Consider the following 12,984-nt stretch of genomic DNA (forward strand, 5'->3'; position numbering starts at 1 on the left):
TCCCCCCAGTTTCATGTACAACCAATTTCTAAACAGCAGGTGAAAGAAAGGCCATGTTTACAGCACAGGAAAAGGTTATTGCTCTGGTCGAGGCTCAATCTCAGCGCCTAATAAAGACCTAATGTGGACAATTTCCCTTTTTTGCCACTGACACAAAAATAAATGAAGAAACAAAAACAAGACAGAGATGACAGTCTCATGTGTGCTTTGTAAAGCAAAGTGTGAAAAATAAGTGTTCGCATGACTATTTCAAATCTCATCACGGCTATTTATTTTGCATGTTCATCAAGAAGCTGTAAATTAACGTCAAGCCTGACAGCCAATAAAAATGCGTTTCTTCATACCAAGTATTAGTTTCATAAGTGATAGGGCTGTGGCAGCACATTTGTAAAATGCTAATGCACCATTATCAGTAATGTTAACAAAATATTGCCAAATACATACCAAGTGACAATTGACATAGTAGCATGCTAATTTTATGATATGAGAACTCTTGAATAAACCTGACATCACTGGGTAGCAGTTTCAAATTCATTCTCAGGTCAGGCTACAACCTACCAACTAAAACAAAGACTATTTCAATTGAGACTTGGTTATTGAACCTCAACAGCAATGGCGAATCCAAAAGAAATGGTGGACCAAAAGACAACTTAGCTCTTTAGCTCAACAATTAAGCTATTTAATCATAGCTTGAAGGAATGTTGCGAGTTCAATAAGTCAAGCTCAGTCGACAGCATTTGTGGCATAATGTTAAGTACCATAAAAAAATAATTCCGTCTCACCCCTCATTTAAAAAATAAAAGCAAAAATTATAGTTAAAGGCACTTACAATGGAAGTGAAATAGGGTCAGTCCATAAACATTAAAATATTGTTTCAAATGTATATTCACAAGATGCAAACATGTTTTAATATGATTTTTGTGTCATAAAATTGTTTTCTACCCATATCTGTGTAAATTTATATCCAATATTACAACTTTGTTGTCATGACGACAATGCCGTAAACACTGTAATCTGGTAAATGCTGTAACAACGGTAATTCCTTGATTTTATGATACTAAAATCATATCAACAAGTTTAACGTTTACGTCTTGAAGCTATACTTTTCAAACAGTCGAAAACTATTTTTGTAGTAATAGACAGTCACAAATGCAGTCATTTTAGCTGAACTTGTAGTGAACCATAGAACATCCCTTTAACCCTAGGTCTGGTGACCCAGGATATCATTCAGTCAATTTTTTTGTAGTTGTGCCCACACCTCTTTAGTGTTCCTCAATCTCTTTCTTATAGTGTAACAAATAAAAAAAAAACTTTACTAATTTCTAAAGTACCAAAAGTGTATAGGGTCATTAGAGACCCTAGGTATGTAAGAGTGTCGTTTTTCTTTTTTTATAAATTATATTTATATGATTATTTCAAACCTATACAAGTTTACTATCACAGGACATATATTTCTTTATTACAAGAGGAATATGTACTATATTCATCCAAATAAATACTGTATATCACGTTGATTTTCTGTGCAACAATGAATAATCAGTATCCCACATGTGTACACGTTATACATGCTATTTCTTAAGGTGGCGCTGTTCTTTCAATGATTGACGATTTACATTTGACCTTGACATTTGATGAAGAAACAACATGGAAGTAAACTATAGCAAGTACAATACATGAACAGTATGATATGAATATTGTCATTTGGGTGCACTACTGAAATTATGCAAATTGTGCATCTATTTAGACTCAATAAGTTTCTGAGAAAATACATGTGTAACTAATGTGTAGCTTACGTGCATCTTGTGTTAAGTGTAGCTCAATGTGTGTTTGACAGCCAGTTTAGTGTGAAAGTAATGAATCCTGTTCTAGATTTGTCCTGAATTTTTACATTATCTCTTTGATATATGAAAATTAAAACATCAAAATATATAAAAAATATATAAAGCCCTGAATAGGTAAGAGTGTTTGGTGAAATTCCCATGCATTTAAGGGTTAAAAAATATATTTCTTTAAAACTTACCGCCAGGTCTGTAAACAATTTCGTCCTCTGTAATGAAGGAAGTGATCTCGCCGGTATCTGTTCGCTCATAGCGTGACTTCTTCTTGGGCAACTTCTTCTTGCTCTTCTTGGTGCCCTCCTCGGCATTGGTGGCCCCAGGAGTCTCGTTGTCATCGTCCTCACTATGTTCGCTCTCTGCATAGTTCTTAGCGCCACCCTCCAGCGTGCAACTACGCCGGGGCCGTGAGCTCTCGCTCTCACGCATTTTGTCCCGCTTTTCACGGTCTCTGTCCCGATCCCGGTCGCGCTCCCTCTCCTTGTCCTTCTCTTTGTCGGCAGTCATGATTCGCCACGTGCCTTCTTCTGTCCTCTCACGGCTGGGCCTCCGTGAAAGGTAGACTGTTAGCCTGGGCTTCAGTCTTCTGAATTTACCAATCAAATCCAGGGAAAATTTGGCCACACCAACAACCCCAGCGTTTCAGAAGAGCTGATGGGAGAGAAAGGAAACAAAGACATTTTTAGAGCTGTTATCAAAATAAGTTCTTAATGTGCTTGAATGTCATCGTAGAAAGATGCTCTTGATGTCTCATGCAAATTTCATTCCCTCAACAGACTGCGTGAGATATCTGAAAAAAGGGACTGTTGATATACATGCAATCAGTTTAATCAATCACAGCCAGTGAGCAGCACTGTGACACAGCACGAAAAGGAACATCAATCGCCAGTCTTCTCCACAGCAGCGGCGTGTGTCCTCGAGCACAGCTATATCAAAAGAGCCCAAACTTCAAGATGCCTGCTCTATTCCCGAGCTCATTTCTGCCTGGCAATGAAAAGCCCCACTGTTTCTCCACACAGCAGCCTAAACAGGATTCCCCAATGCATCATCAAATAGGCTCAGCTGCACGTTTTACAGTGTATTAGGCTTATATAGACCCTCACACAACTATTGAGGATTTCTTTGCCTCTCCTGAACAATAAAATGCTGCACCTGTGAAGAGCACAAGTAATGCATTAGAATGGAATAAGACCTGGTGCTCCCTCTAGGCCACACTGTTTGTCAGTTGTGTATGCGTGTCAAGCTAACTACTGCCCAGCCCAGGGGCGGACTGGCCATCGGGAGAACTGAGACTATTCCTGATGGGCCGGCCATGAAACGGGACAGAATGGGCCGAGATAAGCTGAAAAGGGCCACCGCATTAAGCAGAACGGGCCACAAAACAGCGCCACGATATGCCGAAGGGGGCAGCGATATGCAGAAAAGGAAAACAATACCCCCCCCCCCCCAACAACTTCTGGGCCAGTTTCTATGTAAAATCCCGGGCCAATTTCTCTTCCCAGTCCACCCCTGGCCCAGCCAGAGGCGGCACTACCTCAGCTAGCATAGCGATCACCTGTGGAAATCAGAACAGACAGGCATGGAGAAGAAAACCAGGCAACACAGGAAAAATAAATTGCTTTGGATCAAACCGTGTTTTTACAAAACTCTCAAAACTCTCACTGCTACTTCCCTCTTTTAGTCAACTTTCATGAAAATAAAGACCAATCTTCTATTGGCCAAAAACTGAACAGTGAAAAAACAAAATGAGACCTCTAATATGAAAGTATGAAATGGCTGTGTAACGATGAAGGGCTCTGCACTTGAAAGGTTTTGCACCGCATCCCACTCTTCAGATAAACTGGAAAGCCAAGATTACAGCCTCTGGTGCACCAAAAGCTGACAATTGGTGAAAAAGCTACAATGAGTGAATTTGGAAATGCGAGGAGCCTGCGGGAAGACAGAATATTAGGACGGAATTGGGCTGTTTGTCAGTGTGAGAGGTGTGTTTATAGAGCAGGTATAAAAATGGAGAAATGGCTTATGACAGGCACACTGGTACAGTTGACAAGCAGCCCCGTCAATGGCAGCCTGTCATCTTGCGAGTAGATGCCAACTGACAGGGCAGCTGCTCTCCTCATCTACTTCAACACAAACACAACAGACTGATTACGGAGCTCTGCTGCCACGTCACGGCCCGATTAAACACCTTATGATGAGTTACTACACTGACTGCCAGTCTGAACACACACACATTTATACAACCGAAGATATGCACAGTCTGCACAGTATCCTGTTGCCACAGTAGTATCGCAACAAACTGGTTCCACTTTAAATTCGGTATTGTGGCACTGGCTGCTAATGTTGTTGTCACTTGTATGAAAAATTGTTTGTGTTTTTTCCTCATTTCTAAGTCGCTTTGTATAAAAGCAATTACTTGCAAATGTTAGAGCAGACTATACCCAAGTCTTTAAAATAATTTCAAACTGTAGTATTTCAAATACGTTAGTAACGAAACTACCGTTGTATGTTAGCTACTATTATTTCTGCTAAACTTTAATGTAAACATTAACAAAATATAACCATAAGGACTTTTACATGTGTGGCTCTTCTGTGCTTGCAAACAAACAAGCAAGCTTGAAGTCTAACAAATTAGCCTTGATTTGGTAGCACCTCATGGTTGAGTGCAACAGTCTGGTTTCAGAAATCAAATGGTATAAGCCCCTTTATGTCAACTTTCAAAAAATTGCGTTTAATAGTGCAATTCCTGGGGAAGAACTACAATACCCAAGTTTACTGCAGAGAAAGATCCACAAATCAGAGAACTGCAACAAAGCACGCGAAACCAGCTCAGAAGAGACCACGAACTTTCGTGACGCACTGCGAATGACACAAATCGAATTGGTCTCCCTACTCTACACTTTCAAAGTAATTCATATTTTAGTATATAGGTATATTAGTCTCTGAATAATTTGCAATAAACTTTAAATGTATTTTTATTTTAATAGTTTTATATTTTTCATATAGTTTTAATTTAATTGTCATTTGCAATGCTCCATGGCCTGTAGTTCATTCCTTCATTAAAGACGTTCATTCCTTTGACTTGTCTGATTTTCAAATACATTTTTGCTTCAAATTAAAGTTTTGTAATTAGGGGCGTAACGATGCATCGATCCAATGACCAACGATCCAATGTTATGTAGACATTTAAGATGTACCTTTATTTTAATACTCTCATGTCAGCCACATCCGTAGTATTTCCGTCAGGCGATGAAGCAACCTTATTACATTCATTTTACTTTATGAGCGCTAAATATGCTTTTCATGTGGGACACTGATGTGTGCAGGTCTTTGAAGCCAAATTGTGCTCCATTGACAGGATCCGTGCGAGCGCATCATCCGGGCACTCCTTAAAATGTGTGCTCTCGTGACAAATGCAGAGCGGCTCACATGCGTGATTAATTTGGGCTTCCATCGATATCGTTGCGCATGTGACCCATTTGAATTTTACATGAGAATTTGCTAAAAGTACCACGGAGAAGTTCAAACATGTGAAACATCTAGACAACGCCAACATTATGAACAGCACTAATGAGGGAAAGAGAAATCACCTGCTGCCCAGCACTAGCATCAGTTATAAGACTTTACACATCTACACATCAACACACTTACTAACATTTATCCCAGTTAACTGGAACAGAATTTTTCATTACTACTGTGGAAGTTGTAGCCAAGAAAACCATGGATAGCACCATGGATGGCACGGATAGTTGGAAACAAGTCATGGATATGCAAGTATTTTCAATTGGACTAAACTGAAAAATTAGCTGTCATCAAACGAGTGATCACTTGTGTGTGACTTTATACTTTATATTATTTATCTGTATCATTTTCAACATCTGAATTACCTTATTTTGTTATGGATGTCCCAATGTGTATACAGAGAGCTTAATAAAATAAAATAATATGTGTTGCATTTTGATTGCATTTGAGGAAAAAAAAATAATTAAAAAAAATAGTGTAAAATAGGCACATAATATCGGAATATCAATCGCAGGCCCCTGAATCAAAGCGTATCGCGGCAGACATTTTAAGTATCGACAAATATCGGATTGCAGTCCAAGAGAATCGATTCAAGAGCGTATTGTGATGAAATGTCTGATTTAAACCCCTATTTGTAATGTGGTATTTCACCATGGAGCTGGTTGGTTTGGTTAATGGCTTACTCTTTTATGCAGGTAAGGGTTAGGTTAGGTAGGGCTACAGGGTAAGGGTTAGGAATCCCTGTACAGGCTTGCTGCAGATTTTTTTTTTAAATCAAATTTAATACTTGACCATTTTTAAGACACAAGCAAAAAAATAATAATATTGTATGTCTATAAAGAACAAACCCACACAATCTCAAACTAAATGTATTACTGAATATTTTACTTAAACAGGCTGGGGCACACATTCAACAAGGCCTTTACACTGCTTATCAGCACAACAGGTTATCTAACAGACATATTTTCCACATATATATATATATATATATATATATATATATATATATATACACAAATCATATTTAAATTGGTTTATGTACATATATATTAAAATATATGAATTAGAGGTTGACCAATATTGGATTTTGCTGCTACAATAATGTGTTGAAAGACAATAACAGATTAATCTGCCTTATACAAATTGTACTGCTCAGTATCTACCATGTGTGATCTGTGCAAATGACAATGAAATCAGTTAAGACTTATGACTATATTGTTTAAAATCAATATATTGAATGTCCTGTGACAGGGTGGACCAGACAGAGGCTACAAGAGTCCAAATTGAATTATCTCCCAGAAGCAGATTTTTGTGCAACTAAAATACCAATAATAACACACATACATATATATATATATATATTTTTTTTTTATTATTTTTTTTTAATTTTATTTTATTTTTTTGCATAAAGCAGGACTTTTAACAATAAACTAGCCAGAAATACACTGGGGACTCTTATTTTGAAATGTCTGTGCTTCACTGCTTCCAGATAAGGGAAATAAAATGTGCATCTACAAGGTATTACAATATAAACACTTTAAAGTAAACACTGTCATAATTCATAAACAGTAGATCATCAGTGATCACTCGTCATTAATGTCCAGTATTCATTGATTGCGAAACACTTAAGACCTAAAATTTTACAGAATTGAACAGAATTCAAGACATTTTAAAGACCGAAAGGCTGAAAAAATAAAATAAAATATGGAAAAAAGCGTCCCGAACCAAGACAAACGGACAAAGTGGGCAGGCAATGTTGCGCTATACTGTAACATGATCAAGGGATACTAACAACCCTACTGCACATGAGAGATGAGGGTTCCACAGCCATGCAGAAAGTAATAAATAAGGTCAGAGATCCACACCTTCTTAAGTCAGCTGTAAAGAGTCTTCCGTCTTATAACAACAGGAGCCTAACCAGCCAGAGATAAGCATCACACAAACAGTTCCATATCTGTGGCTGTAGGAAGGTTCATAGCACTGGCTAGCAACAATGCAGCAGTTCATGTGGTGTCTGAATGGTGACCAGGACCAATTAAGCAGTGGCGAGTACTCCCCTCAACAGTACCCACAGATGAATAATGCGCTGTGGGGCAGGTGAGGCTTGAAGCCATTACACATCAATCACCAGAGCAGGACCTTTTGAAAGATACCAGCTGTCTTAATGGAAAAGGGAGGGAGGGGAGGCAGAGAGGGAGAAAAATCAGCCATTTGTGAAAGCCGGTGAAAAAAAAAAAAAGGGGGGAGAAAGCTTTAGGGGTCTCAGCCAACAGCACCTATTTTACCATTTCCATTACTGCAATGAAGTCAAGGGGTGTGAGCCAGGAAGTTTTAAATAAAAATACATTTCTCCTCAAGTGCAGCGGATAAATTAGACCTTCTCACCCCTCCAACCACACAGTTGCTCTCCAACTATTAACACATCACCTCACAATGGGCATGCAGCAGGGCTCTATTACAAAACACCCTCCTTTTTCAACATTACTCTTTCATGCTGCATGTTTTATTCATCCTAAATCACTCTCCTATTATGCCAATAGGCTGTTGCATTCATCTCTGTGATTTGAGGAAAAAGCCAATAAAGGGACATGCTATTTCACAAGAAAGCAAAACAGCCAGGTGATTCATTTCTGAATAAAGACTAAGATAGTTAAAAACAGAGAAAGAGAGAGAGAGAGAGCTGTCGATGGACACAGAGGGAAGTGGAGCACCGCATAGGAAGTGACAAGCTAATACAATTTTACTTGGGAGATCCCAGATGCAACAAATGAGTTTTCAATCAGGGCATTACGAAAAGGCAGAAATCTGACCGCCGAGGATTACCGATAGCTTTCTGAAAGGAATGGGAAGTTGTGAAATATGCGTCTGATGTGATTGTTTTCTGCGAGCGAGATTAGCCTCAGAACACATCAAACAAAACGTTATCTGCAATATGAAAAACTCAGATCTATCAGACAAATGTCTCATTCAAATCTCATCCAACAGAGCTGCTCGGAAAACATTTTGCCACAGTGCCAAATTGAAAAGCTTGATAAATAAATAAATACACAACAGACATCTGAAGCAGAGGTCCAACACTGCAGAAAGAGAGAAAAAAAAAACATCACTAAAAATCTGGTGGTGAGTAATCAAACTGAAATTTGTTGCAGTTGTGTGATGCTTTCATCAGCAGAAGGATTGAGCCAACTCTATATTGTGTCTGTGAAATTATGACTTACTGCAGGTCAATTCCAATAGTTTCACACGATCAATCTGCACAACTACTTACAATCCTTGCTGAAAATAGCTACTGTCTCACACCATCAGCCTGTTGATATAATAAGTCTTCATCTGACAAAAAACACTTTTTCTGAAAGGGTGGAAAAAATCGTATTGGATAAAATCCAGCCTTCTTGAAAACGTAATGCCCAACACTGACTATTTTCAAAAATTACTCGGTGCTCCTTAATAAATGACTACTTTATTGATATGGTCATGCAGTATGGTGGAGGACCCACTCCACATTGGAACTGTTTTTATTGAGCTCTAAATTTTGTTGACACACTGATGGATCTTTAAACATTACCACCAAAGTGCCAGTAAGTGAAATATTATGAGAAAAGGCCTTCCTTCAAAGAAAAACTCTAAAGACTCGTTCCTATCAAGCTCACATTATGCACAGCCTATTATATGTGCATTCTGTTCCTTTAGTGTAGCTGTGCATAACTACATTAACAAGCCAAATTTTCTCACTTCCGAGAGATTTAACAACCACATCTGGAGTTACAGATGGCCATGTTCAAGTTTTACAGAAGTTAATAATTAAGAACTCCTTTATAAGATGAATAAAAGCCCTAAGGTTTAAAAAGAATCAGTCATGGCACCACAAAAACTAGAAACAGATAAGCTGCATAAAACATCAAGCAAAGCTTTTCTGTATACAGATATATTTTTCCAGTACGAGGGATTTGTTTTGTTTTCTGCTTGTTTAGAACTATTACGATCTCACTAGGTGCAAAATCAGAAACCATTTTTTAAAAAGCACTTAGTATGGTTTTTAAACGTGACTAATTTTGTTTTAAAGGTCTCATACAATAGATTTACATGCATTTACAAAGGTCAAAAAACACTTTAATTTGCTCATAATTTAAATTGCAGCATTACCTTTTTTCCCCAGTGTCAAAAACGACTCGTTCAATGATCCGTTCTAAAAGATTCATTCTAAACTCCTTTCAGAGAGCCTACTCTGCTCTGATAGGTCAGATGTCCCAGTCTGTTGTGATTGGTCTTAGTGTAGTGTTTGAGGGCGGGTCAGCTGTTCACGAGCAGCCAATGAAGACCAGAGGTGGGTTTTTTGTTACCAAATTACATAGATTAGTACAGGAAGTACGTCTGGAATTACTAACGACTCGTTTCAGGTGTTGAGAATCGGTTCATTCTTTTGGGAGTCAATAACTCCATTTGTCGTGCACTTTGATTTTTGAAACTTTGAAGACATTTTTACATTCACAAACAGCTATATAACACACTACATGAAAGGTAATATTTGAAAAACCATAATAGGTGCTCTTTAAATAATAAGCATGTTTACATAAGGAATGTGCGAGACAAGGAGACTAAACAGTTCGGATCCTGCTAGTCGAAACTGGAATTACTATTCGGTCAATATTTCTCCCCATTAAACTGTTCAGCATTTTTACACATTTACATTTGGCTTTATATTATTACAAAGGCTGCGCTTAAATTACTGTCATGTTAATGTTACACATTTTAAATACAATTAATGATACAAATATTATAAAAAGATGATATCTGGATCATATGTATACAAAGTTTCATTTCACCTCAGGCTGCACGTGCTTCCCTCTCTCACTTACAGCACGCACAGGAAAATGTCCAACAAAGTAGCTATGGAAATCACTTCGGTGGTGGTGTGGGAAACGGATTTCTGAAACATTGGCTTGCAAGTCACTATGGATTTTTAGCAATGCTAGCTATTTTTTTTTTTTTAACATCATAACTGCTATTGGTTAACGTTCTTAACCAAACTGCTGTCATATTAGACCATAGGCCAATGCACGTTGTGAAATACGCGCAACTTTTCTCGTAGATTTGGCTTACCAGTGAATTATTTTCAACAATATCCTGACTGTTTTAATGTTAAGTTACTTTTACATGGTGATTTCCATTTAGAACGGTTTGCTCTATTGGTCCTGCACTATTCATTCAATTGTTTTCAATAATTAATGAAGTTGATTCTTTAAATACATGTCATGTTCTATATTTAATGCAGCCTATAATGATATTGCAAGTCAAGCACATTGCAGATAAATGCCTCTTTCAGCAGAATTTAGCATCGGATTTGGATGTTGGAAGCATTTTAAATGGGTCACATAAACAATGTTTTTTGGAGATTTCTTTTTAAGTGAAATTAGTTGTTTCGCACATCCATAGTTTACATGCACACAAATATGTTGATGACTACCAAAAATAAGCTTATTCAAAAATATGTCAATACAAGAAAACAACGTTTACATGAGATTTGATAGAGTTATTCTCTGCTTTTGACATCAAAATGTAAACAGGCGTACGCACAACACTTGCATGCATTGGAAAACTGGTAAGAATGGCAGTAAAGATATTTACATGCAACGTGAAATCGAGGTAAAGTGCAAAAATCTGTGCACGCCAATCAGTTTATGCTTAAACCGTTTCTAACTGTACCCTGATAAAGGAAAACCGTATAAAGCATAAAACAAGGCTTAAAGAAACGGCGTTTGTACAAGATCCAGAAGAGATCTGTGGTGGTGGTGCAAAGCCCTAGAGACCTGGCATGATATGAGAGCATTAATGTTTTCATATATGTGCTATATACAATTCAGAGGAAAGAGGCAATTATCCTATCCCTAAATACTGTCAGGTTATCTAATCAGCGTCTACCACACTGCACTTTAATACATCATTACAATCAGATCTCCAGAGAGCTTCTTACATATACTGTCTGCAAAATCTATTTGGTGTATCTCTGAAGCCTGGGTAACTACGCAAAAGGTTGATGATTTATATTCAAATATCAAGATTCGAGACAAGGGGCTAATCTGAGTCCGGTAGAGTGAGTAAACCAGAGGCTGAAGGCTAGGCTCTGGGCAATCTGAGTATACACTGAGCGTATAAGTGGTTGTGTATGCGATTGTGTATTTCCTCTGCACAATTCCCAGAGGGGCTGGCTCCCCATCAGTGCTTGTGTCTATTATCAGCATCGTGCCTGAGAGTAACTTCATTTCACACTGTAAGACACAAACACATTGCAAACCGCAATGAGGGCCTCTCAGGCTAGTTTGTCTGGTGGTGGATGGGGGTTTGTGTGGGAGAGTGTCCGGCTGGTCCAGTGCTGTGCTTTTAGGGCCGTGTAGCCACAGCAAAATAGCACTTTTAGGTTGAGTGTCATCACTGGAGGATGAGAGTGAACATGATAAAAACATGGCTAGCCAGTGCAGAGTTTTTTTTTCCTCCCCTTTTCTCCCCAATTTGGAATGTCCAATTCCCAATGCGCTCTAAGTCCTTGTGGTGGCGTAGTGACTCCACGAGGACGAATCTCGGCTGCCTCCGCATATGATCCGGTCAATCCACGCATCTCATCACGTGGCTTGTTGCGTGCATTACCGGAGACGTAGCGCATGTGGAGGCGCACACTTTTCCCCGTGGCATCCACGCACAACTCGCCACGCGCCCCACCGAGAGCGAGAACCACACATTATAGTGACCACGAGGTGGTTACCCTATGTGACTCTACCATCCCTAGCAACCGGCCCAATTTGGATTCGAACTCGCGACTCCAGGGGGTGGTAGTCCGCATCAATACTCGCTGAGCTACCCAGGCCCCCAATGCAGAGTTTTTAGGGCCGCTTAGCCATATCAAAATAGCACTTTTAGAGGGAGTATCATCACTGGAAGAGCTCCGAGAGTGAACATAGTAAGAAAATGGGTGGAGAACACTCAGCATGTACCTTTAAAGGTTAACATGAAGTGACGATTGCAACCCATTTTATTTCCATAATGTGACATATTTGAGTATATATCAAGTCAAGATTCGAGTCGGTCTCTCCACACTCTATTGGATTTACACTATTTTTATAATTATACAATATACTTTAATGATTCTCTACTTATAATTAACAACTGGAGGACAGATTATATATTAATCAAACATATGTGATTTTTAGATGTTTATAATGATTTATTATGATAGATTGCGGGTTATGTGCTCCGCCATATTGTTTACAATGCAATGCAGCATGGAATTCAGAGTTCGTCAAGCATAGGTTCTAAAAACCTAGCCCTTACACTTTTTTGCACCGGAAGTGGTGAGAATGAGGGACAGATAGAATGGGAGAAGGCTTGAGTGGACTTACTAGTTTATGTATTCTTTGTTTGACGTCAGAAAACATGATGCCGCATCACTGCATCAAAAAGGTCAGTGCCAACGATAACAGCTTTAAAGTTTTAAGTGATTGTTTGAATGTTTGTAACATCAACAGTCAGCGATCTGAATCCTCATGATAAACAAGGTTTGTGCTTTTTTAATTAACATCTACATGATTTTATATGTCCGTGAAAGCACACTATAACAAACAGCATTATAGTGCGG

The 12,984-nt window shown here is 38.5% G+C and overlaps 1 protein-coding gene across 4 annotated transcripts in view; it reads right to left on the minus strand.

Moving 5' to 3' along the window:
• Positions 1-12,984, minus strand: part of rerea (arginine-glutamic acid dipeptide (RE) repeats a) — a 232,275-nt gene that overhangs the window by 119,180 nt on the left and 100,111 nt on the right. For all 4 annotated transcript variants that reach the window (XM_051662993.1, XM_051662992.1, XM_051662994.1 and 1 more), the window contains exon 2: positions 2,021-2,486. In XM_051662993.1, coding sequence (XP_051518953.1) covers positions 2,021-2,342 — 322 coding nt within the window. In that variant the 5' untranslated portion in view covers positions 2,343-2,486. The remainder of the gene's footprint in view (positions 1-2,020; positions 2,487-12,984) is intronic.

The sequence above is a fragment of the Myxocyprinus asiaticus genome, chromosome 29 (genome assembly GCF_019703515.2).
Source record: "Myxocyprinus asiaticus isolate MX2 ecotype Aquarium Trade chromosome 29, UBuf_Myxa_2, whole genome shotgun sequence".
Lineage (NCBI taxonomy): Eukaryota > Metazoa > Chordata > Actinopteri > Cypriniformes > Catostomidae > Myxocyprinus > Myxocyprinus asiaticus.